At 41.0% G+C, this 26,108-nt stretch overlaps 1 protein-coding gene across 5 annotated transcripts; it reads right to left on the bottom strand.

The window, feature by feature from the left end:
* Window positions 1-26,108, bottom strand: LOC116047984 (disintegrin and metalloproteinase domain-containing protein 23). 5 transcript variants are annotated; one of them, XR_004104538.2, is made up of 27 exons: window positions 25,771-26,108; window positions 24,900-25,153; window positions 24,373-24,449; window positions 20,149-20,212; window positions 18,939-19,021; window positions 18,737-18,800; window positions 17,320-17,392; window positions 14,862-14,932; window positions 14,607-14,672; window positions 14,375-14,443; window positions 12,181-12,347; window positions 11,292-11,376; window positions 11,110-11,197; window positions 9,980-10,031; window positions 8,649-8,748; window positions 8,494-8,565; window positions 8,318-8,404; window positions 8,143-8,223; window positions 7,979-8,029; window positions 7,807-7,870; window positions 7,581-7,686; window positions 6,873-6,992; window positions 6,533-6,701; window positions 5,104-5,215; window positions 4,657-4,747; window positions 3,753-3,843; window positions 1-1,841 (listed from the first exon to the last, which is right to left on the bottom strand). XR_004104538.2 is itself a non-coding variant. In XM_031297060.2 (26 exons), the coding sequence occupies exons 1-26, from the start codon at window positions 25,844-25,846 to the stop codon at window positions 1,796-1,798; spliced, it is 2,388 nt and encodes a 795-aa protein (XP_031152920.1). In that variant the 5' UTR covers window positions 25,847-26,108; the 3' UTR covers window positions 1-1,795. The 5 variants fall into 5 exon arrangements, 4 of the variants coding, with proteins under 4 accessions (XP_031152920.1, XP_031152911.1, XP_031152926.1 ...); XM_031297060.2 differs by lacking the exon at window positions 3,753-3,843; XM_031297051.2 differs by lacking the exon at window positions 4,657-4,747 and having other exon boundaries at window positions 25,771-26,107.

Below are 26,108 nucleotides of genomic sequence, written 5' to 3'. Positions count from 1 at the left end.
AAAATTTGTCAGTAGTTTATTCATCGGTCCAACTGTACATGATGCAGTGAGAGAGGGACACCAGATGATGAGTAACATGGAGGATTACAACGATGCCAGTGCTATGGCAGCACCTGGAACACACCAACTATCAGCTGGACTGAAAATAATAGCCCTGCACAAGGAAACTGTTCAGGCCTCAAAATGTACAGGCACCATACAGCGTGTTTGTGTACGTGTGTGTGCATGTGTGAGATTAAAAACATCAGACCGGATGAAAAACACACAAAAATGATTTTCAGTTCCACAAATGTAAAAGGTTGCTCTCTTGCTTTTCATTGGAAATATTAATAATTATCTTTTTTCTATTTGTCCATTCATAGTTGGAGTATGTTGAAGCAAAGTGAAATGAGACGTGGAGTGGCCAAATACAAAAGATTAGCTGATTAGCAGAATGGTTTTGTAATTCCATGTCTACATTGATATCATTATTCCCCATACGTTTGTGCAATATCTCTCTTTGCATAGTAAATAAAAGTTAAATGTTTTTGTTGTTGACATGCACCTATCTTTTGTAGCATATTTTTCTTGCGGATTTTGGGGACTCCCATATAGAATTATAAGCCCACTATAGTGATTGCATGCAGCGTTACCAGTTGAGCTGAACTTGATTTCTACTAAGAGTTTATGAGAGCAAAAAGGTTAAGCCAGTATAGTGGGTGTTATTGAGGACTGTTACGTAAGACCTGGCTGGACAGGGGAGCACCTGCATGGACAGACTTCATGCCTTCAGCAGTAGGAGAGGCACCACTGGCTGCAGACAGAGGGGAAAGTGTTCTGTGTGCAACAACATCCATATGTTCAGGTGATTGGTTCTTTGGCCTTTGAGTCACTGTAGAAGATACTTCAGGGGAGGGGGGGGGGGGTCTGTGACGTTAATCGGACATATCAGTCTGAATTCCTCTAGAACTGACATGCTTCTCCTCAACAACCACGGCGACTCTGTCCGCTGAATCTAACCTTTGACCTCCGCCCAAACAATCACAGGAGGCTGTGCAGCATGCGATTACAATTTTGGCCCAAATCTCCAATTCTTTTAAATAACATTGCCAAAAACACCCGCTATACAACATGCTAAGATAAAAAACAAAAGCAATTGATGTCTTTGTAAAATATGCTGTTAATTCCAAACCTGAACTCCTTATTTATGTACAATTTGGGGTGTGTGCATTCACTATGTGGTCTGCACTGCCCTTATGGGTCCTCACCTGGAGCCTCTTTAATCATCTACAGCACCTAAAACGTGAGCTATAGGAGCTTTAACCGGCTTTCAACTGGATTTGGTTTTTAACGAGGTCTATCTCCTGCATTAGATGATTCCGTTTTTTTTCTTCTCTTTGTATGTTTTTTTTTTGTGGTATATTCATAGCTTTCGTAGCCATGCAGAGCCCTGCAGAGAGGGCTCTTCATGCCAGGGGGCCAGCAAGCAGCACACTTCTGTGCAGATAATCATGCCAGGTGAGAAAGTGGTGTGGATTCCGCCTGAACGCCTGTGCACTGGCACTAAAGGATGGAAGAGGAGCTCTGTCACTCTAGAGATCAGGGTGGGGGTGTGGGTTTGTTACATGGGTGAGGTGGAGTTGAAAAGGCTGCATTTCTAAAGTCACTACGATGGAATTTGTTAAAATGTCCACTATGTCTTTTTCAAGTATATCTAATGCCAAAGATCAGCAGCAATAAGTGCAGTCCAGCTGTCAGGTAGCCAACTAAGGAAGCCTTGGAGGAGTCCGTCTGTCAATTGCCATCTCTCCCTGGGTCAAATGGCTGAGGCGTTGGGGTCGTATCGCCGTTTCTTCACATTTCTTACATGGAGACAAGAAACAGGAGTCAGTGTGTGCTATAACCACGTATGTAACACAGCTAGTGCAACCTGGACAAGCATCCACACTCATCGCCTCAGTTTACAATAGTAGACTCGCAAGTAAAATGCCACACACAATTCTTTTTGGTATATTCAAGAGCGGAAAATAAAAAGGATCTCTATGGTTGTATCATTATTTGAGGACTTCAAGTTCATAATGCTGAAGACATTGAAGTGAGGAAAGGCTGGTCCACATTGAGCCAGTTTGGCCTTGACTGCAAAGATGCCATCAGAAGTATTTATATTCACAAACCTTTACATCCCAATTCATGATAATTTGACAGTATGGTAAAATTACTTTCTTATACACAATACTAATACATTTTTATTTAACTTAAGTTAGAAGTAATGACCTAAATGAAAACCTTCACCCAGTTTATTGAGCAAAAGAACAATAAAGCCTACATTCAGATGAGCTAATAAATACATTTTTGAAGGTCTATGAATATAAATGTCCTCTGTTGCCCTCTCACCGACAACTGCTGACTGGCTTGTGCGTGCAACGTTAGTTTACAAGGTAAAGAAGTGTAGGAGACATGTCTCATTACCAGTTTGGATGGGAAAGACATTAGTTCCACTCAAAACATAACCATCTGGGAAGAAAGAGCTAACATAAAATATATTCTATAGAGGAGGGAAAGAGGAGACAACCACATAAACAACAGACACAGCAGCAGCAGCAACAACAATAACTACTACCACAACAGTGGGACAACAACAAAGACGACAACAGGAGTGATGCATAACCTCCCCGTACTGTGGCTTGTTGTGGGGCTCCTATCACTCTGTCATGCACCTGTTCCAATAGTAGGCCAGTTGAAGGTGGCACTATTGCTGTGCGTGGTTCATGCAGTGCAATGTGCCGTGTCTGTACCAGGTCTGTGAAGCAGGCAGCAATGGCAGCTGGTGTGGGCGGGGTCCAAGAGTCCTGCTCTGCTCTAGGGCGGAGCCTGGCCATCTTAGGTGGGTGTGGCCAGCCATGGCACAAAGGCTGCAGCCAACAAAAAGGGTCCTGGCTTCTGTTTCTCTCTCTCTGTCGCTCTCACCACTCCATTTAAAGTCTCTCCCTCAATCAGTAACGGACTGAGAAAAAAGATCATGGAAGTGATGAGAGCATGACAACCCTGGACCAAATCACTCTGGGTTTGGCTCAGCCTTTGTGCAATGAACTGACCTCCTCCAAATCAACAAGTCAACATGCAGAAATGTTTCTTATTCTGTTTTCTTTCTTTCTTTCTTTTTGTTTTGGTGACAACCATGATGCTTTGCTACCTGGCATGCTTTGGTGGCTGCAGGATTGTATTTCTGAGTTGTCTCTTAGGCCTATTTAGATTAAGATGTGTAACACCCCTGTTGCTCAAGACAGCAGGCTAATCAGTGGTAGATTGGACTTTTTTAATCTATTGTACAATAAAGTACATTTCCTCGATACCAAGAGATATAATAGAGGCCTATCTTTGGATTTCAGAGAGGACATTTTATCAGTACAAGCATACACAAGCTTTTTTTTTTTGATTATTAAAAGTATTCTTTTCCCTCTGTTATCAGGACTGAACATGCATGTCAGGCATTGAGCTCTGCCCGTCCAATCAGTTTGAGGTTCTGCTACAGATCAACAGACGACCCCCACATGGAGCCCAGTGTCTCTCCAAATCACCCTTCACATATCTATCCACATCCTCTCCTATAACAACCAGGACTGAACACTGGATGAAGTTGAACAGTTCAGATATATGTTTGTGTATTGTCCACCCTGGGGTCCATATTCTGTAGCAGGAGGTCAAACCCTGGTGTCTAGAAGCAGCAGGGATGCTAGAGTTACAGCAGGAGAGGCATGCGGCGTGTTGCTTACTTAAAGCCCCATCCAGTCCCCCCCAGCACTATGGCAGCCACAAGGATGGCTCCGGCGATGGAGCCTATTATTAGATTGGTGGCACTAGGACCTGTAAAGGGTTATGGGGAAAAAGACATGAGTTTCTATACTCACTTACTGTATAAATAACACGTAACTATACAATGAAGATTTCACATGGAACAGAAAACATAACCATAAGTACTGTTACAGTAAAATGACTGAATCTGAGAATGTATTTTGCATGCCCCCTTTAGTGTGTAATATGAAGATAATGAAGTAGAGGCCCTGGGATTTTTATGTATCTGGTGTCAGTTAAGGTAGTGATTATCAGTGGTTTGTCTTGTGAAGGTTGTGCGGAAGACTAGACCCTGGGTATCCATCACTATAAAGGTTTAATTAAACAGAGATTGACAGGTGATATGTATATGTGGTCTGCAGTATGAGCAGTAGAAAATGTTTTTAGGGGTCCCAGTCACCACACAGCCTACCACTGACTGACAAGCCAGGTCACTAACTGGACACTTCTCAGGACTGTTTTCCATCTAAATGCCCCACATGCCCCAGAAAGGAGAGGATCACAGGAGCAACCACATAACGACTAAGAATAAGATAGAGAAAAGGGACAAGAAGAAGAAGAGGGAATATGAAGAAATAGGCTTGTAGTAATGGGGAACAACAGGTAGAGGCAGGAGAGGGGGAGGAGGAGGAGAGGGAATCCATCAATCAATCACACAACACTGAAAACATCCAATCACATAACAATTATATGGTCATCACCAACACACAAGAAAACACAAAGCCACCGGGACGCACACACGGGCTCAGGCCGGCTCACGAGACCGCCCGCACACTGAGGCACCACTATGAGAGGAAGAGCTGTGAAAGGGTTAAAGATGCTTACTCTATTCCCCACCCTGTGCCTCCAAAAATCACCCCCAGGGCCAGAATGGTCCCTGCTACTGCCCCTATCAGCCTGTTAGTGGCCACGCTCACTGTGCAGAGGGAAAAGGAGCATTATTACCACCCTGTCAAAAACAAACAGCAGGCGTCTGCTTCAGAGTCATGGATGAAGTGACACGGTTCCCTCTGTGACGCTTCCCACCCCCTTTACCGCCACCCCCATCCTGTTCATCTTCTGAAGCTAAACAAATGTAACACTGCTTTTATATTGTCCTTCAGTCGCCATTTTACACGATCTAACAGTGTGACTGAGAATGACATTGCGATATTGAAGAACAAAAACACAGTCTATAAGTCAGCGTGAATCTTGGCTAGATTAAATCAGTAAACCTAAGCGTGTGTTATTCATTCTATCAGACGCCAGAGGTTGAAAGAGGTGGAAACCGACCCTTGGGTCCTTCGTCCTGAGTGGCCTCAGGCTCTTTAGGCGGGTCAGGCATGCTACAGTCTGTCCCCGCCCAGGTGGTGTCGCAGGTGCATGTGGCTTCATTGTTGCACACCTGTACAGATCAGACAGAAATAGATTAGGTGAGGAGGGGAAAGGAAGAGCTGTAAATAAAAGGTGCTGATACACTGGTACTTTTTGGGAACCATTGTTCATCCACAGTTAACACAGGCTCCCACATAGACACTTACTACACTGTAACAGGTAGATAATGACACATTTCTGGATCTAGATTAATTCTATCACAGCTCTACAATGGCATTTTAGCCAGGTCAGCTTTGTAAAGACAGATATAATTATGCAAACAACATCAGAGCAGCTCTATAGGCAGCACTGAATCTAATTGATTGAATTACACAACAACGGCTGGATGAACCACAGTGTGCTGGAACCCAAAAAGCTGTTCTCACAGCAGACATTATGACATGTGATAGTAGTAGCACAGGTGCTACTAATAACATTAAATATGGCTCTGTTCTGTCCCGGTATGTCATGACAGTGAGCCAGCATGCACAATACCAGGACCCTGAAAAAGCATATAAATGGAATTCAGCCATCGTTAATTCTATTATTTACACCTGACTGTGTCTCCTGTGAAAAAGACCTGAAGAAGTGACATAACTTTCACACAGAGGACATTTTGACTTGTCAAACAGGTATAGCTAATAAAGCCTTTGAAGCATTAAATGCACCAACAGTTAACGCTAATACAAATGGACCATTCATACTATGGGCAACAACTATGGAGTAGCCTGCACATATATGACATGCAGCTTCTGTAAATTCTAACCACACAGGTGTTTTCACTTGTGTTGCCTGATTAGACCTCTGCATGTGCAGACAATTTACACCTCATATTAGTTAGCTGAGTTTGGTGACGTCATATACTGTAAAATAGAGGTTGAATCAGCCAGAGGGATTGAAAACACCTGTGTGCCTTCAAGAAATATATCGAGAGCTACAGAACCTTTTAAATCTTGTTTTTAAGCAAATTGTAGCATTCCTTTTATTGAATATTAGCTTAGTTTAGTTTTTAAAACAATTTACATGAAACACGTTGAGCTGCATTTCATAATGAAAGGTAGAATACTAAAAAAGTGTATTTCTAATTTATCTAATTATTATATATTATGGATGGCTGCATTTCATGTAAGCGTGTCAGTGCCAGGGTGCTGGTGCATGGTGGCTCACTGGACACAACAACAAAAAACAGTTACATTACAGTGAGTGGGCAGCATTTGTCCAGTTTATGTTGATGTCTCAATAAAGGACCTGTCTACTTAAGTGATGTCTGTATAGCAAATGCTATTAAGCCTGGATAGACCACAACGAGATAAGCGTAAATTGTGGGTAAGTTTGCATCAGGACTCACCCCATGGGCAGAGCACACCTGTCCATTAGGTCCACTAGGGCAGGTGCTCATGTTGAGTGACTGGATGGGCAGACACTTGCGGTCAAGGCACATCATTGACGGCCCACAGGGAGTCCCATCCTCCACGTAGCCTAAATCAGTGTCATCATCCAAAAGGACATGGCCACCACTGTGAGGACACGGAGGAGAAAGGAAAAGTGGGAGAAATATAAGAAAGGAGGGGAGGTGAGGCAAGGGGGAGTGAGCAAAAATTCATACATGGAAAATGTAACCAAAAGTGATAAAAACGTGACTGCAGACTATAGTTTCCAGGACATTATTATATAGTACACGTGTTTACCTGCAGTCTACCAGTCTGCCTTGATGGTTGAAGGAGGCTGGGGTGATATCTCCTTTCATCATTCCGACGCGTGGGTTGCGGCCGATGTTGGAACACAAAAGGTAACCGCAGAACACATCACTGAAAACACAACAGAGAGAAGTCTGTACAGACGCCAATCGTCAACTTAATATACCTTTTGACTTGTCAGGTTTTCTTCCATCTATCATCACTTTCAAATCCTGTCTTAACACCTGTCTTTTAACAACTGCTTTTGAGTCCTCTATATTTACTATGACTAGATGATTTATTCTGTTACAGTTACTTCCAAACAGTCTCCTCACAGTAAGCAATTCAATTTGTTTTCAGTTGTGGAAAGCATTCTTAATTCATTCTTATGTTTAACAGTGGCCCTGGTTCGCAACATGGATGTAAATAGAGAACCTTGCTGCCAAAACAATACTGCAAATCAAAACAGGAAAGCTCCAACTGCAAGTATATGGGCTGGGCTTGCAAATGCTTTTAGGGACAATGTTCCTGTAAACTATGTGCCCTCTGTTGCCTTCTATTGGTTGGCTTCAAAACAACATGAATCTCCTTTGTTGTCAGTAATAAAAGAAAATAATGATACCAAAGCCCTGCCTCTATGTAGAAATATAAAGTACTGTCACGCTGCCATGTATAAGGAAATACCATAGTTCATTTGATTTGTCTTCCTTTGAAACTCACTGTTTGCTACACTGGATCCATTTTTCTCCATCCTTTCCACAGTTGCCCTTCTCTGTGCCCTCCGTGTTCAGCTTCTCATAGCAGAACTTCTCAGAGCCTCCAGCCTCTGAGGGAAAGAGAAGAGGCGTGAACTGCCCAGCACTGACCACAGCAAGTCTCTGTATGACGATACTCTGACACTCCACTAATACGAGCTAATGTGAGTCAAAAGGAATATTAATCTTACTTGACCCCCAGATGTATTTACACTGGTTTTCTCTTGTCTTGCACTCTCCGTTGTAGCAGCGGCCCTTCAGACAGAAAAGAACAAGATAGTAAATATGTTCTCAGTCAGCTGCTCCCAAACTGCTATTCTGATGCATGACTGCTCCTTTTTTTAATGTCATTAGTCTGCTTACCTGGTTTACCTGGCAGAGGTAACCATCTTGTTTATGAAGATTGGGAGGGCACTGCAAACAGTGACAAACATTAGACTTCTTCATAACCATGCACATTACCTTAAACATGCAATAATAAAATATGCAATAAGTCTGAAACCAAAAAAAATGTAACAGTGCAACACCTGTCCAGAGTCCCCAGAGCAAGTCTCTGAGATATCACAGTCGTTCACAGCATAGCGGCAACTGTAACCTCGTGGATAAAACTGGCAGGAAAAGGAAAGATAAAAGTCAGAGGTATAAAATAAACAAAATAAATATTTTGTGCTAAAAAACTTTGAGAAAAGACCAAACTCATACCAGACATGTGTTATTGCAGCACGGGCCATCACTGCAGTGCGCCCCATTGGCGAGGGAACACTTCTTGCAGCATTCCTTGTAGCACTCCTGGAAATAAACAGTGGGAAGAGCTACATCCTTCTGAACACACAGACGACAACAAACAGATTTGACATTCTGAAGTAAAAGAAACTCACTGCTCTCGCTCCGCAGTCGCACTCTTCTCCCACTTCCACAAATCCATTACCGCATTCTGTTGCCTCAAACAGCTAACAGAAGAAGACAGGAGAGTGTAAAGGATGGAGCATATGTGTGATTCATGACAGCTGGGGCAGAGTTGTGAGCGTCTAACCTTGGTTGGCCTGTTAAACAGACACGAGCCTCCACCTTTTAAAAGGAACTCCTTGTAGTCTGAGATGCTGCATTTGGAAAATCTCCGTGGATGTTGGACTCTGAAGAGATAGAAAACCAAGTGATAATTAACAAGAAGTGTAAGTGTCGATCAGTGAGGATGGAAGCATGGTTCAAAATGCTGTCGGGTGCCATGTGTCTGTTGAGCCGCTCTCATTATGAGTGTTTTTTTTTTGTCACCATAAGCAAGACATCTCACACACAGCTTATCTTTATTAAGCTATTCATTACGGACTACTGTTACTGATATCTATTAATGTTTACTGTATATGTTCTCAAATTCTTCACACTGATGAGAATTTATTTTGGTGATGTAGCTAATGGTAGTGGCAGTGTTTGCTGAAAGTCTTTTGTGAACTCTACAAAAAAGGATTGTTGCACAATCCACTGTTCGAAACAATCACACTTTTACTTTTACATCTCCTGACAGCCCGCAATCAGATACAAAAACATTTTAGAACTAACTGCCTACGACAGGAAAGAGAACATATTTGAGACCTTTGTAAATTCAATTTGAGTCTTTTCAATACCTTCTCAGGAAACAAAATACAATGCTTTTTAGGACTTTTTAAGACCTGTAGATACCCTGTGAAATACTGTCAGAATATTATGAGAACAAGGTCAAAGTATGGATCAGTCTACATTAAAATTATGTCAAATTAAGCTCTTGGTTCATTTATTTTACACAACTGCTATCTTGAATTGTAGATGCAGTGTAAGCAAATGACAGACAACACCTATGTGTGAACAGAAAAATGAATTGCTATGATTAAACAAAAAACAGCAATGACATGCCTTCATATGCAGGGACGTAGAAAGAGTTACTGGTGCTCTTCTGAGTATATAATGTTGCTGTGCCCCTTTGTCAACTTTTTCAAATAACAGTAGTTGATAAAAGCATACTGACCCCATTTATACCTGATATTAACATGCAGTCTGTATCTACCAGGTGCAAATGGGCTCACTGATTAGTATATTCTTTAACTGACTTTTTTTGACTATCTTTGGTTAAAAATTGTTTTACACAAAAAAACAAAAGGGTTGACTGGCAAGATTTTGAATTATCAGTATCAAAACAGAACATGTATCTACCAATTCTGCATTCATTCTCAAACTCCCCGACTACATTATTGGTTGACCATAAACAAGCATCTCTAATTGTTCCACTATCCCTCTCTTGTGTGTGTGTGTGTGTGTGTGTGTGTGTGTGTGTGTGTGTGTGTGTGTGTGTGTGTGTGTGTCTCTCTCTCTCAGGGATATACTGGACATTACCCAGTGTCCTCCATTATGCAGCCAGGCCATGGGTCAACACAACCGCATTCCTCTGCAAAAAAAAGTAAGAGGACAGGACAAACACAGAAACAGACAGTGAGAGAAATGCACAGAAAGAAACAGACACACTAAGATGTTTTTCAAGACAAGTATTTTAAATACAATGATTGTATTTCTGCTTCGTCATCTCAAAGAGAATCAGCATTAAATTGGTGGATTTAGCACCTGATTTCCAAAGCTTTCAGCTGAATAATTCTATTTTCCACTGACAAACTAACAATCATTTCTCAGACAGTTTTGAGACCATAAAAATAATCTCTCTGATGGTTGAGCTTCACTAAGCACTGTGATCTTAAAACAAATGGCATAATTCATCCTTCTCCAGCCTGACTGAAAGTCTACTTTTGGACCACGTTTTCCAAAACAATCAGTCAATTCTGGCACAGACAAGAGTTGACAAGAGACAGTTTGGTCCAGTCAAAAGGCATCTTTTTGTTTTATAGGCACCATGTCCTGCTTTAAATGATAAAGACATTTAAGATTCTAAACCTAAAATCTGAGATAACCCTTACTTTTTCAAATGTAAGATGTCAAAAAGATGTACTGTCTTACATTCAGTCCATTAACATACTTATAAGATACAACACAAAACAACTGCATAGCCTACTTACGCCTAGAGGTATCTAGCAATGCCAAAGGATTTGGTTTAGTTGCTGAAGTTTTAGGATATCTGCTAACATGCCAATGTAATGGAGGGTTATTGAATTTCCGATGCTGAAAGCCCAAAATTCAAAAGAAACATGCCTTTGTAACCACCATTTCTCTAATTAATCAGGTCGAACCACAGACTTCTCTGTGGACAGTTTTATTGAGAACTATTTTCTACAAAACATCAAAAAAAAGGGGGAAAAAAACAGCCAAAGTGCATGGTATCGCAAAACCTTAGCAAATTACATTACACTCATTTGACACTTTTGTCCAAAGTAACTTAAAAATAAAACCATCTGCAGGATAAATACAACTAGAGGTGAAGAAAAATATGTTTTGAATAATCTGAATGCTGTGATTTTGGCTCTGAATAGCCTGCCCTTAAACTAGCTGTGAGATAAGAATGTGTTTTTCATGTATACTTCTCTTGGATGCTGGGTCCCACTGGATGCCCAGGTTCTGAGCCAGGCTCTGGGATAGAGACCCTGCCATGGACAAGCTGTTGCCATACTGTGGACACAGCAGAGACCAGGGATTATTCACCTGCAGTCAGTCTCTGCGATACAGGGTGATGCTCAGTGTTCAGCAAATCAGCAAATCTGACCTCATTGACCCCTACTCCTCGGCTCACAGAACACATGCCTCCAAAGTATGCAGCGCTGCTCCAGCGGTAGTGGAAGGTCGCATTTCTACAAGAATGATGGAAGACAAAGAGACATACATGAATAACAGCTGAAAGATAAAAAACATCACAGAGGATCAGAAGAGTCAAAAGGTCAGATTAACCCAATATTTTACTTAACTACCTACTCCTGTGGACACAGTGCTGTTTCAATACCAGAGAGCGAATATTAACAATGTCAAAGCATAGATCAGGCTGTAGGAAAATAATGCCAAACTAAGATATTGGTTAGTTATTTCATGCAGAAGCTATCTGAATTGCATCCAGCCTACTGTACATACTTTGGGTCTCAGAAGTGTTTGCAGATTCAGGTTCATATTTGTATTGACTCCCGGCCATGATTACACAGTACGGAGTACAAAAAACATAAAATACAGCAATGATAAAACAATGGCACCCGGTAGGAATGAAGAGCAAGAAAAGAAAAGAAAATCTTCTAGAAGGCACGTAATTTGACTATAATAATAAAATTAACTTAAACATAGATGGGCGGTTTAAATAGTACTTTGACAAGGATGTTTCCATATTATTCATTGTGCTTGCATTTTTATATATTTACAAAATACACTTCCATAAGATAAAAATAAAAAAAATAAAAAAATACAATGGAAAGTATTCTACAGTAAGTTTACGTCCACCTGTTTTATTCAAATTTTTAAATAACACATAAAAAAAACAAGAACATGCTGGAAATTCAAAAGAATACCTAAATATTGCAAATAAAGCTTAGATATTGGCTAAAAATCCATATTAATACAGAAGATGCACCAAAGGGTGATGGAAACATATTTAGTTTAAATAAAGAACTTACGAGAAGAGGTGCACAGCGTCGGCATGGTGCTTGATGTTCTGCTGCCGGTACTTGGAGAAATCCCGCAGCATCTCCAGCGGCCTCACACTGATGGGGATCTGATCCTTGTCCGTCCAGATCTCCACAGCAACGAGCACCACACGTGTATGTAGCTGCTCTTTGAAGATCTGCCATTGAAGCGTGCAGTGAATGGGGAGGAATAAAGAAAGGCAGACAGAGCGAGAGGCAGAGAGAGAGCAGCAGCAACAGCACAGGGAGAGGAGAACAACACTGGGTGTGAATTTGGATCTGTACTGTCTGAGGAGGACAGATGAGGGGATGCAGCACACTGAGGAAAAGGAGGAACAGGGGAGTGTTAATGCACGTGATGAGGACACAGAGCAAATACCAGCACAATGCAATAAAGACTAACATTAAGACAATTAGGGGGCCGACTCTAGGGTTAGAGAGATGTACTCCATCATGACACATGAGGAGGTCTTCAGCTGTACTAGTCTTGCACTGCCAGACCTTCCTCCACAGCGCTGCGGAGGAGGGTTTGGCTAGTACACACAGCATTACGAGATAGGAGAAAAACACGCTCTGGTTTATTGGCATTTGTTTAAACCAATCACAATCATCTATGCGCCGGACGGAGCAACGGTGCCTCTGCAAAATAGCCTCGGGAAGGAACTTGTCTTGGTGGAACATGTGTACGTTCAAAAGTTGTTTTAGTCGTGCAACAGAAAACTCAGATTGGACAGATAGTCTAGCTGGCTGTCTCGGTTTGAGGAGCAGTTAACCATAGTCCTCATAAAATCGACCAAGTTTAAAATTCAAACACAAAGAAAGTGGAAGGTAACGGACATCCGGCCGTAAAGAGTGACATCCGGACCAATCCCGCAAGTGGAACGTCGTGGATATAGACTACAGCTGTACTAATATATCAACAGGTGCACACACTAAAGACATATTTGGCAGCTACCATTGTCGCTATGCCTCTGTGTTGTACTGTATGCAACATATAGGCTACATTATCATGGGTGAAATGTTATATTCTGCTGTCACCAAACAACAAGAAACAAATCTAAGAGTCTACAGCCATGCTTACAGCTGTGTTAGGCTGCATTAGCGGAAAGAAAGAAGTTGATCACTTAAGTACAATTTTGACATACTTTTACTTTACTTGATTATTTCAATGTAATGCTACTTTAAACTTCTACTACTTCTATTTTACTTTTTACTTCACTACATTTATGTGTCAGCCAGAGTTACTTTACAGATTAAGATTTTACAAACAAAACTATTGTAAAATCTAATGTATATTGCACTATACATTTAACTATCCAACAGTATATAAAGTAGTTCAAATATGCTCCACCTCCACCAGCTGCAACATTAAAATGCTACTTACGTGTTAAACCATCAGTGATAATATTTTAATAATATGATATATATAATAATAACTCTCTGAATGGGACCATTCTGCCCAATGAGTACTTTTACTTTAATGCTTTCAGTAAATTTTGGCAGTTAATACTTCTTTACTTTTACTTATGTGAAATCTGATATGTAGGACTTCTACTTGTAACAGAGTATTATTACAGAGTAGTATTTTTACGTGTACGTAAGTCAATGTGTTGTATGTATGAGTACAGCGAAACTTTGAGCAAGATGTTAATGTCGGCATCCTAACATGCTCATTATCATAATAACAATGCCAAAACGCTATTATGGTTACTATGTTCACCATCTTAGTTTAGTATGTTAGCATGCTAACGTTTGCTAGTTAGCACAAAAGAAAACTAAAACTAAAATGGTGTCTTGTTGTTGCTGCTGGTGGCGTTAGAGGAATAGTCAGTCATTAGGGTTAATGCTTTGGGGGAAAATGAATGTCTGTACCAAAAGTCGGTCGATGTAGAGATATTTTACAGGACAAGTGAAACAATTGACCTACTAGTGGCTATAGGAAAAGTCAGAGGATCACCAAAGTCATTGGGATACATCCTCTGGGGACCATGAATGTCTGTATAAAAAGTCATGCCAATCCATCCAATAGTTTTTGAGATATTTCAGCCTGGACCAAAGTGGTGGATCGACTGACACTGCCACTCCTAGAGCCACGTGGCAAATAAAAAACAAATAATTGTGTGTATGTAAATTCTGAAGTGGATCTATATAAAACATACACAGGGTAACTGAAGAGTTTACTCACAGCATCCACAACATTCACCACTGACTTGGCAAAATTCCTTGTGTGCTGCTTGGTCCTGTGTCGTCTAAACTGCAGGCACAAAGAAAGAACAACACAGATAAATAAGCTGCAGTGATTTGATGGCGCTCACTCAATATAATGTGCTGCATTCACTGCTCCCTCTTGTGGGAAAAAGGTCTCAAATATAGATGAGTTTTCTTTTTTTTTATCTGAGAAACTATCAGCTACATACCATACTGTGGTCACTGACAATCATGATTTCCAAATACTTCATCTCCTCAAATACACTGCGAGGCATCTGCAAAATAAAAACACACCAGCAATTATCAGGAGTGGAGTGTTGTCTTTATAGTCCCATTGTGACCACAAGTTAGACTTTGAACATGTTCTCAACTGCAATGTTTTTATATTCATTGTATAACCATTCAAGGGTGGGTGAACTAATGTTTTAGCATCACTTCAGAGAGACGTGAGATCAGAGACTTACTGCTCGCTTTTTCCTGCGCTTCAGCCAGGACAAGTCATCCAGCTCCGAGAAGAGCTGCTCTTCGTCCTCAACTTGAAACACACACAAGGAAACAGTGACACTTCAACTCACATATTTACAACTGGGTTTGCCTCTTTCGTGAGTTAAAGCCCAAGAGATGTGGTTTTTTTTTTTAATGTTTTTTCCCCCCCAGAAAAATGGAATTTCCCTTAATTTCCCATTAAGGGACCGTTCAGTATTTATGGAATGGACCACCGGAGGAAAATAGGGGAGGGTCATGTCTTTTTATTCTTTGTTGAGGGGAGGGTCACCCAAAATTTTTTTGTCAAATTTTGTATTTATGAAAACAGCTACATTTCAAAGTGGCTTGTTTGGTGCATATTTTTCCATGTAGCTCTTACCGGCAATTTCCACTGGATGCGTAACGGCTGCGGATCTGCTCCGGAACGTCAGCAGAGTCATTAGGTTGGCGGAACGGTTGGCGTTCCGACTGCGTCCCAGCTCCGGCGGCGGCACCTCCGGAGCAGATACGCGGAGTTTCTATTTTTGCCGGACGCCGGAGAGCTCCGCAGCAATTCAGCACACAGCAGATAGTGCGGGAGAGGTAGTCGAGCACAGAAACAAACAAGATATTGTGGGTCCTCGTGACTACAGTTGTCAGTCATGACCGCAGCCGTGCCGCAACAAATCCGGACCTAGTGGGTATTGACGGACGGCGGATAACGCGGCCGTTCTGCAGCGGAGCCGGTCCGCAGACGTTCCGCATCCAGTGGAAATCCGGAGTTAGTCTCGGCCCTCCTTTGCTATCTGACCCATGAGTTTGCTGGTGGCTACCTGGTGGCTGAAACGGGTAATTGCATTGTTTAAAAAATTAGTGGAATAATTACATCTGGCATGACCAGATATAATATAAAGATAAAGATACATATCTTAAATAACACAAAACAACTAAATGGTGGTAGGTAATACATCAGATTTCATATACTGCTTTAGTAAAAAAAGCAGCAGGACGCAAAAAATGAACATGGACATCTTGCCGTGCCAACCTTGCAATAAAGGTTTCCTAAATGCCATGTATATAAATGTGATGTCAGCTTACTAATTGATTACGGGTTTTGTGTAGATTTGGACTTTTATACGTTTATTCCACTTTGTTTAAACGGCGAAATGGAGAGGCCTCGTTCACCTGTTTGGAGATGGCTGGTGAATGTGACGCTCGTATAGGCCTGCTGGATACACCGTGACTCTGTTTGTGGATCTACTGATCGCTGTGGATTACTTTTTTTTTCCGTGTCATTGGATTACGGCAAAATACAGATCTTTTTTCTCAATGTGTCTTAATGTTTTATGGTGTGACTGTGCTTTATTTCTGTGTTTTGAGAGGCATCTTAACAGACTGTAGGTTGAACACTGATTGTTCACTGCTGCATTTTAGTTGAATTTAAGTGTCGGGGCATCCCGCCACCGTCTGTCTATTGCGTTCCAAAACAGCTGTGCCGCGATTGGATTTCATAAGGGTGAATTGTTAAATTGTTACAATGTAATTTAAAATCTGCTTTAAAAATAAACATATATGTTTTGGAATATAATGTTCAGCTTCGGCAGCTTTACCTATGTGCTAAATATAGCCTAGTGGGAAAGCCTAGTGACGAGTCCATAGCAACCAGTGTTGAATTTGTTATTTCCCAGTGTCCTTTGCTGAATGGTCTCAATGTTTTATTGTTTTATTTAATGTGAAAACTAGTTTACTAGAGGAGTAACTTAGTATTTGAAGTAATGCAGTAATGCAGAAAGTGTGCATTTAGTTTCCATGCTTATTGTGTTTCCAACAACAATGTTAGTAAGTAAATCTACTGAAATGGCCACCACACCATAACAGAGGAGTGTGATGTGTAAGATGAGAATGCAGAGGTTAACTTGTGTATGTCATGGTTGTAAAAAATCAATTGGCATATGTACATCTTTGCTAAGTGCAAACTAGCACATAAGGGGAGGGTCATGCCTCTTTTTCAAATCATTTTGGAGGGTCAGAGAAATTTTTTACTGACGAGGGGAGGGTCAAGTCTTTTTAGCCTAAAGGTCCCAAAACTCCTCCGGTGGCCCCTTAAATAAATAACGAACAGTCCAAGTACTGTGTTAAATAACGCTAAGTATGATAGACTAAAGTAGAGACATTAAATTGTAAAATTCATTCCAGTTTAATCCTGCTTTCTCACCAATCTAAATTACATATTATAAAATGTTAGGCTGTAACAGCCATTGAAATTGCGTTTTCTTAAAGCTCTATAAAAACAAGCCGTGGAAGCACTACTTGCCGCCATGCTTTTGCTGTTTTGTGGTGAACACACATACGGCGAAGGCCATGTCAGGGTCGAGAGAGGTGTGGTGATGGTCAGAGGTGGAGGACTGATTGAAGAGGTTATGTAAGATGATGGATGACAGTGATGGAAACACTTACTCTGTTCCTCTGAATCATTGTTCCACTGAAAGGAGGCTGTTCTTCTTAGTTTGTGAGGCCTTGCAGCTGTATCCTGCAGGGGTGAGGCAAACAAGTGTTAACAGATTATGAAGATTGATACCACTCTTATGTTTGTCTGCTGAATATGAAGCTACAGCCAGCAGAAGGTTAGTTTAGCTTAGCATAAAGACTGGAAACAGGGGGAAACAGCTAGCCTGGCTCTGTCTGAACAAAATCCACCAGGAGTTCTGAAGCTCACTAATTAACAAGTTGTATCTCATTCAATAAATCCATATAAAAAAGGAAGTGTAATCTTCAGCATCTTGTGATTTTACGGGAGGTTATGGGCCGGATTATTTCTTGACCTGGTGAAGTGACATCCTGCTGGTTGCCTGGTAACCTCACGGCAATGACAAGGCTCCAGGAAATCACTGCTCTCGGCTAAGAAATAGTCCAAAAAGAGCAACCTCATAAAACGGAAAATTGTTGTTTTTAAACTTTTTGAACAGATTAAACAAACAAGATATACCGTGTTAATTTGGAGGCTGGTAGGCAGGCTAGCTGTTTCCCCCTACTTTCAGTCTAAGTTATTTAAGTTAAAATAACCGGCCGCTGGCTGTAGCTTCATATTTATCCTACTGCTGTGAGAGTGTTATTAATCTTCTCATGTAACTCTCGGCAAGAAAGTGAACAAGCCTATTTCCCAAAATGCCAAACTATCCCTTTAATGACTTTTAGCAGACTAGTATTGTGATGATATGATCAAATTATGTTGGACAAATAAATGATTTTGAGAAAGATGAAACGAATAACAAGCAAAGTTCAGTGCTTTACACATATGAAGAGTTTGGTGTCATGTAATGCATAACAGTGCACTGCTTTGGACATCAGTTTGATGTGATTTTACATAAATGTTTCATATCATGATGCATACTGAAATCATAAAAATCCCTATTATTATCCTGATATTGATTTCAACTATATTGTCCAGCCGTACTACTGACACTAATGAAAAAACAAAACAATAAAAAACAATACAACAATACTTAACATAACCGCTTATCTAATACAGCTTAACAATCTAGAATTAACATGACTAGTATGAACAGAAGTTGAACATACATCACATCTCATATATAAAATACTGAATGTTTGTTTAAAACCTATAAACATTACAATGTCCAAATTGAGTATATAAGCTAATGTACTCAGTTACTTTCCTGGACACATAGACTGTATAAAATGGCTAGACAGTGCTTCATTGTCTCATCTCCTTCCTTTAAAAACAGGAATGTCCTTGGAGTGATTAGGATATCCTCAGCATCTACAAAGGGTGGTGTGTGTGAGAGGTGGAGATGAGTGAGTCAAAACCTTTATGCAATACATATTTTAGTTCTCTGCGACAGGAAGCACTTACGATTGAATGAGTCTGTTGTAAGGGCTCAATTAGATACACATAGACTCCATCGTCAAACATCCCACTGCCAGGCAGAGAGAGAGTAGAAAAGAGAGAGAAGGCAGTCGATACTGAGTCATTAGGAGCTGAGGAGCAGAGATGAGTGTATCCAGAAATATTCTGAACACGGCAAGGATTACACACAACTCTGCTGTTCACTTACTGCAGCCCGTTGCAGGTAGATAAGGCCACGTGGGAGTTATCGTTCCCTCTCACCTGGCCGTGGTAGTAACAGTGCTCACCGCCCTGAGGGAAGAAGACACGGTGCTAATGCAGCATCACAGCAAACCCCAGCCATAAATCAGCATTACTGGCAGCACACTACACATAATTGTGCATATGTTGACAGATGATGTCTCAGATTGTGATGTGTCGTATTTTTTTACTTAATTATCATGTGTTTGAATTTTTTAACCTCTCAGAGGAGGTAACAGCTTGTCTCACAGATGCCAGGTTTGGCACATTTGCAATGCATTTCTGCAGGGGGTCTTTGCTTGTGAAGATGTGAAGTTAAAACATTGCAAGGTAGATCCTGGCACTATCTGTGACTCAGCTGTCAGATCCAGGGTGAGCAGAGGACATTCACCCCCGTCTCTCACTCTCTCTCTCTCTCTCTCTCTCTCTCTCTCTCTCTCTCTCACTCTCACACTCTCACTTCACCCATCCCACGCTGCACTGATACTGCAGAAGGCTTTCTCTCCCTTGTCACGTGACCAGAGCTCCAGCAGGAGGCTACAGGAGAGCAAAACCCTGCTGATTCAGCTACGGTATGCCCAACCCAGGGCCTGAATCAGCAGCAGCAGCAGCAGCAACTAGCTCACATTCCCAACCTGTTTTTTCCCCCCTCTATCTATCTCCTTTCCTTCTGTTCTATGAAAATCATGTACTTTCACATTTTAATCTACCTATGCAAGTCTATCTATCTATCTATCTATCTATCTATCTATCTATCTATCTATCTATCTATCTATGTATCTATCTATCTATCTACTGTATCTATCCATCCATCCATCTGAACATTTTATTCTTTTTCTTAGTCTGCAAAGAAGACATCCTGGATGTAACTGCAGTTATTTGGATGACTCGTGAAAGTCGCAGTGTTAATTTGATTACCAATTTGCAGAAGTTTTGATGATAAAAGGTGACAAGCAAACTGATTTACAGGAAATCAACCCTCACATCTGTTCCTGTCTTTTGTTGCAAAGCCTGTTTCCTAAAGTTGAGACCAAGCATATGTCTGCCTTTTGCTACACAGACAATGTTTGTGACTGTACAAAATAAAAACAGCAGCTGAAGGAAACTCAGACACAGATTCACCAAAACAAGGAAGATGTTCACTGTAACATTTTAGCCACATCTAGAAAAGACGTTACCTTTGACTGAACAGGTTTACCCGCCTGATAGTGGATCTCAACATAATCTGAAGACAGCAAGTCACTGTAAAAACAGAGATTGTAGTTTGGTTAGGGTGGATGGATGTGATGCAGTGACAATAAAAAACACAGAAGAGTCTGCCTGCCTTTGCTTTCTCTGACTCACATATTGTGGTTTTCAACTAGCGGTGAGTAGTGCTTTGGCTAGCATTTAAACAAGAACACTCATCACCGCTGTGCCTGGATTAGCATGCACAAACACTCCCATGGTATCTCAAAAGTGCGGCGGATATGTTAAATGTTGCCTGCCCTCAGGAAAAATGATGTCACATTTAACCCAATATATACTTTCATAACAGGATGCACAGTTACTCACACATTTTGCAAAGTCGCCCTTGAGTTATCGAAGTGAAACAGAGGATCTTAAACAAGCATTGTGAAACTACATTTTACACAAGTGCATGTACAGAAGATGGTTCTTCCTCAAATCTCCCAAAATTAGATCACTGGTTGAGTAACAGCACACACAACAGCAACCGAAACATTAACGTTGTCTGAAAGCTGCCAATGAAGCCTAACGTGATAAATGATTGTGAGGCCTCGGCTTCACCTTGAACACAACAGTCCTCCCGGGCAGTTCCAGCTACTCGAGTCAGCGTTCCTCACCATTTCACACACTCAATATGTTAGCTGACAGCTGACTTCAAGAGACTGCCATTTCTGCCACAATGGCGTTTTTCTTTTTTTCTCGAGTAACCTTGCAAATAAAAAAATAAAACACATCATCCTCTCCGTGGACATGTAGTGGCGTAGCAGCAGAAAAGAAAAAAGAAAAAAGGTTGAAGTGCTGGATCTAGTTCTGTAACACCAGCACATTTTTGAGTGATGCTCAGCGGCATGTTAGAAGGAACAGCACCATTATGAGAGGAGAGTCGAGGATGAGCGGCATCTGTTAGAGATTCCTGAGTGAGGTGCTAATAATAACGTGACAGATGAGGCAGGGCTAGGACAGTGGGCCAAACTAAGAGTGTAATGGTGTTTGTATAAGTGTGTGTGAGTGTGTGTGTGGGCAGCACTGCAGAGCATGGAGGTGTAAAGAGACCGTAAGTGCATCGATGTGTGTTTGAAATGTCTGTGAGAGCTGTGAAAGTGTGTTGAGGCCATGAGAAGGGAGTCCTGCCCTGAGGTCTCTCAGTTCACAGGAGACTGAGTGCTACAATGCAGCAGCAGCGAAGAAAGGGGAGGAAGAGAGGGAGGACCAAAAGAACTGCAGGTTTTTAGTTCTTACATCTGGGTGCCCGATCAAATGCAGCTCTGAATCCAATAGTGACACTTGTCATTACTGTTCATACCTCTAACACATGGAAATAATAAGTCTAAATAAATGGAGATGCTCTGAAGAAGCAGCACTAAACCTATTCACTTTTCTTCTCATTCATATTTTAATTCTATCAATATATGATTTATATCAACTGAAAAAACATCTTTTCAGTGGCAAAAAAATGCTTGCTGGTTTGTAGTCCGAGGTACAGTAAGAGGTGAGCAGATAAAGTAGCAGCCATTGGCAGGTTGCAGACCTATCTATATTTAGATCAGTACTGTCGCAGCTACAACACCAAGCAGAATTCAAACCCCTGTTCTCACACAAAAAAGGCACACACTGAAGTTAGCTCGTGTGTCTCACAGATAACCTACAGTACAAGCAAACAGCTGGGAATCAAGGTCACACTTTCAAGCCTGCTACTGTGAAGAGCCGCTGCTGTATTATGTGGTGATTGCTGAATGTCTGATAATGGTACAGGACAACATCTTCCCAACATGACGTGTGATTGTGTGAGCTGGGAATGACAGGACGAGAGAGTTCACTTCGTCATGTATCTGTCCCTATGCTATTTAAAGGGTAACTACAGTTTTTTTTCAACCTGGACCCTATTTTTTCATTTCAAAGATTGTTGTTCCCACTAGTCACTTAGACACAAAAACATAGGAAAATAGGTTGAAAAAAAAAAGTAGGTCCAGGTTGAAAAAAACAGTAGTTACCCTTTAACAATACATGTACACAAAGATACATCAGCATCAAGTCTTCAATAAAGATATGTGGTCTCCTAACAACATAGAGTTTAATAGCAAATTCATAATTCCTGGAGACTCTCTTAAAATCTGCACTTTGTAGGTTTCTACAGTGGCATTGAGATGATGCTCAAACCACTACAAAGATTGCAGAGCATCCAGAGTAATTTCATTTCATTACTGTGTGTCTACAGCTTTTAAAGTAAATACAAATGTCCTGAACCAATGTGGTAAAATTTCCACAATTTTTATTTTGCTAAGGTGATGAAACTACACTCTAAAGTAACCAGAGACTGAATACCAGCACATAGACTAAAAATCCAAATGTGTGAGTCTTAACATCTAACAGCAACAGCACTCACTAACATCAAAATATTGTATAACATAATCCAGCTTTAAATCACATTAAAGGACCTGGAATTCAATCAGCATTTTAAAGTCCTTGTACACATGCACATTAAGCCTTCACACATGTAGACCGGCTACTTTGTGAGGGCAGTAAATCAATATCATTGAGTGTCCGGGGCCTCGTGTCTCCAAATGGGACAGTGATCACAGACAACAGAGTAACTGTCTCCCTGCTGATTTTGATGCAAACCAATTAAACCTTATTAAAAATAGAGACTTTGGTTTTCCAAATCCTTTTCTTAAACAGTCTGTCTGTAGTCTGGCAGCTGATATAAGATTGCGCTTAGCACTCTGGAAACTAGGATTCTGGAAAGTAGCGCACTGACCTATTCAATTACAGTTTCCCTGATTACATCATCGTCGATTGACGCTGCATTAATCACGGATCTGACATATAATAGTAGATATCATTTACAAACGACAGTCAGACGGGAATCACAAGTGTTGGCAATTTGTTTTTAGCTATGACACATATTGTTGCTTAAAGTCAGTATCTTGCTGTTTCTGGTCATTTTGATGCCAGACTAAAATAGTCAACCTACTTCATGATGTTTTAAGGATATTATGTTTGATGTATCAGCATGTTTTTTGTGTCTTTCTCCAATCCAATCATTGTTTTAATTTTATTCTTGTTAAACTTTTCCTACAAAGTACAAAGTGCACATTTAGTTTACATTAGGCCTACATCTTAATTAGTACAACTAAACAGCCCTGCATTATCAGGGTTTTTCCTGCATAGAGGAATTTTTGCCACCCCCCAAAGAGGTTTTAGCCAGCCCCAAAAGAAAATCCCCAGCAACAAAACGATAAGAATTGAGAATAAAAATGGCAATTCAAATCCTCTCTAAATGTGTTCAAGAGCAATTTACCAAACAACGTTGAACAAGCAGAACATAAACTTGAATATGATTTGAATATATTTAAATATTAATATATTTTTTTTTAACCAATTTTGTTAATTTGGGTTTCATTTACGCATAATATACATTTTTGTTATTCAAATTGTCAGAAATAACAGGAAAATGCATAGATTTCTGTCAAAAAGGTAACACAGACTCGTTGCCTTTAGTGTACGCAGACCGATGCTAACTGCTTCCCCAACCCCCCCACCCCCCCCAAAAAAAAAAATTCTGAGCCAGCAAAAACCCTGATTATGAAAAAAAAAGCTAAATCACAACTTTCCTTTGATGCTCCATAATGTTTTGTACAGTATGCTACGGTATTTTCTATAATATCCATATAGAGACCGTCAATGTGGATCTTTCATGGCAGGAAGGTTTACACAGCTTGTCATTAACCCGGGATGAATAAAAATACTGACGTTCTGCAATTTTCATCCATCTCCACATTACTGCCAACATGACCTTGATGGCAGTCACTGTTGTGAGAGACAGGAAAATCACGCTCACTGGAAGTTCAAACAAGTCTAGAAGTTTTTTGGGATTAAAGGGAAATTCCGGCTTATTTCAACCTGGTGTATTTCCTGTAAATGTGGCTATTGTGACTCTATGAGTTGGGCCAACTTTGCACTTGCCACCTCAGTTGTAGAGATTTTGGAGAATTAATAATTTCACAATCTCATCTTTAGTCTGACCGAAAAGTTAACACAGAAAGTAGACCCCTGTAACTGCTTAGAGATCAACATCTGGAATTCTCCTTTATTGACCACAGCAGCTGACTAGTTCTAAAACCAATCGTTTTAGCGAACATGAATTACTGTAGTTAGATGGGATAAGAAGGACTTACGTGTTCAATGCTAGATCCAGAGCAAATCTGGAGCCAAATGCCTCTAACTGGAAACTGGCTTGGGCGAGGTGGACTGCCTTTAAGGGAGAAAAGAGTCGTCACTGCAGATGATGCAAAGTATAAGATTATAGCAGTCTACGAATATAATATCCTCAAGAGTCCACCTTCAACATTGTCTACAGCACAGTGGACAAATAATAGATGTGGCAAATAAATGGCAGATGGTAATGCAGTAGGTATATTGAAAGAAACTCTTCCTTCAGCATGGTCGCTCTGGCATCATTCCAGTTCTTAAACGCATAATAATGTTAATGTGCTGCATGTGATGGGTGTCTTTGTGTTGTCTGACTCTGTGCAGTAAAATGACATTTAAGACAGGGTTATGGTTTAATACGAGCCATAATCTGGATTTGAAACTTTGAAACCTTGACCACACAGCGTGCACAGCATGCTATTTCTAGGAAATAACTTATCCCCACATCCCAGCATCAATCTCCCTCACCCATCCCTCCTCGATGCTGGCTTACCTGCCCCTCTGTGGCTTGGTTCTTGATCCGGGTGTCCAGGTCATGGTAGGTACTCTCCGAGTCCTCGTTTAGGTAGTAGATCAACCGCGAGGGGTAGGTGATCACATGCTCTACTGCATGGTGTGTTGTGTTGTCTGTAGCAGGTGCTGCAGTTGCCTGTTGCTTCAGCAGGGCTGGCACTGCGTCCCTCTCAACCTTGTCCTCTACTCCTTGAGAAACTGCAAGACAATTCCCACCGCACAGACATGAAAAACCTGACACACACACACACACACACACACACACACACACACACACACACACCCATACACACACACAGAGCCAGCTGTCATCCTTCATTTATAAAAACACATTGATAATACTGAGGCAAGTGGCCGCGGCTTCACTGTGATTACACTGTTCATGCGGTCGTATACTAACAACCACATATGACTGATTTAGAATACAGAATATAAAGAGCTTTATTTCAGTGAAAGGTACTTTTATATGCTTATTGCCAAAGTGGAGACTCTGCATCAAACAGATGATGCAGTGACCATTATGCAATATTAATCCAAATAGCCTTAGACAACATAGCAGATAATATCATGCACTTGAAGTAAAAAGGTCCCAGCGACTGTTAATTCAAATATGTTACTCACAAATAAGAAAAAGCACAAATTTTTAAGCTGAACAAAAGATGCTGAGAGGCTGTAGTCTGCCTCATGCACCATCACGCTGTAGACGCCGCATAATAAATCAAATGTCTTTGCGCGATGATGTGCACCTGCAGTACATCGTCCGATATTATTTTAGCTCAACACATAAAGTGAAAGGTGTGCTTAATTTGATGAAAGTGACAAAAAAGCCAGCAGGCTATTGCAATACATACCGGATGACGCTAGTGATAGATGAAGCCAAGGCGAAAGGATGCTGACGAGCAAAGTGGCCAGAAATATCAAATGCATGATTCATATTTGATAACTGAAATATCTCAATATCAACACATCAACGCAGTAGCCTATATAGCTTGCGGCCCATCGTGGCGGGGGACGTGCCGTGCAGGGGGGCTTTCTTCATGGATCCAGGATGCGCCGGGTTGCTGCTGCAGTAGCGGCTGAGGAGGAAGAGGAGGAGAGGAGGAAAAGAGGGGGGCAGAAAGAAGGCGGTGGCTAGGCAGCTACTGGAAGTCAACCAGCTGACTCCTCCTCGGTGAGCAAAAACATGTCC

Source organism: Sander lucioperca, chromosome 8, assembly GCF_008315115.2.
Source record: "Sander lucioperca isolate FBNREF2018 chromosome 8, SLUC_FBN_1.2, whole genome shotgun sequence".
NCBI classification, from domain to species: domain Eukaryota; kingdom Metazoa; phylum Chordata; class Actinopteri; order Perciformes; family Percidae; genus Sander; species Sander lucioperca.
Note: the sequence above shows the minus strand (reverse complement) of the source record. Positions and strands in the feature narration are given on the sequence as shown.

Bases quoted from the DNA above. Each gene is read 5' to 3' on its own strand.
- LOC116047984 (XM_031297060.2), bottom strand. From the start codon at position 25,846: ATGCATTTGATATTTCTGGCCACTTTGCTCGTCAGCATCCTTTCGCCT. The intron at 14,673-14,861 runs GTAAGTCTCTGA...TTTATTTTGCAG, and splicing joins AGCGCAGGAAAAAGCGAGCA to ATGCCTCGCAGTGTATTTGA. The intron at 7,687-7,806 runs GTAAGATTAATA...TCTTTCCCTCAG, and splicing joins TAAATACATCTGGGGGTCAA to AGGCTGGAGGCTCTGAGAAG.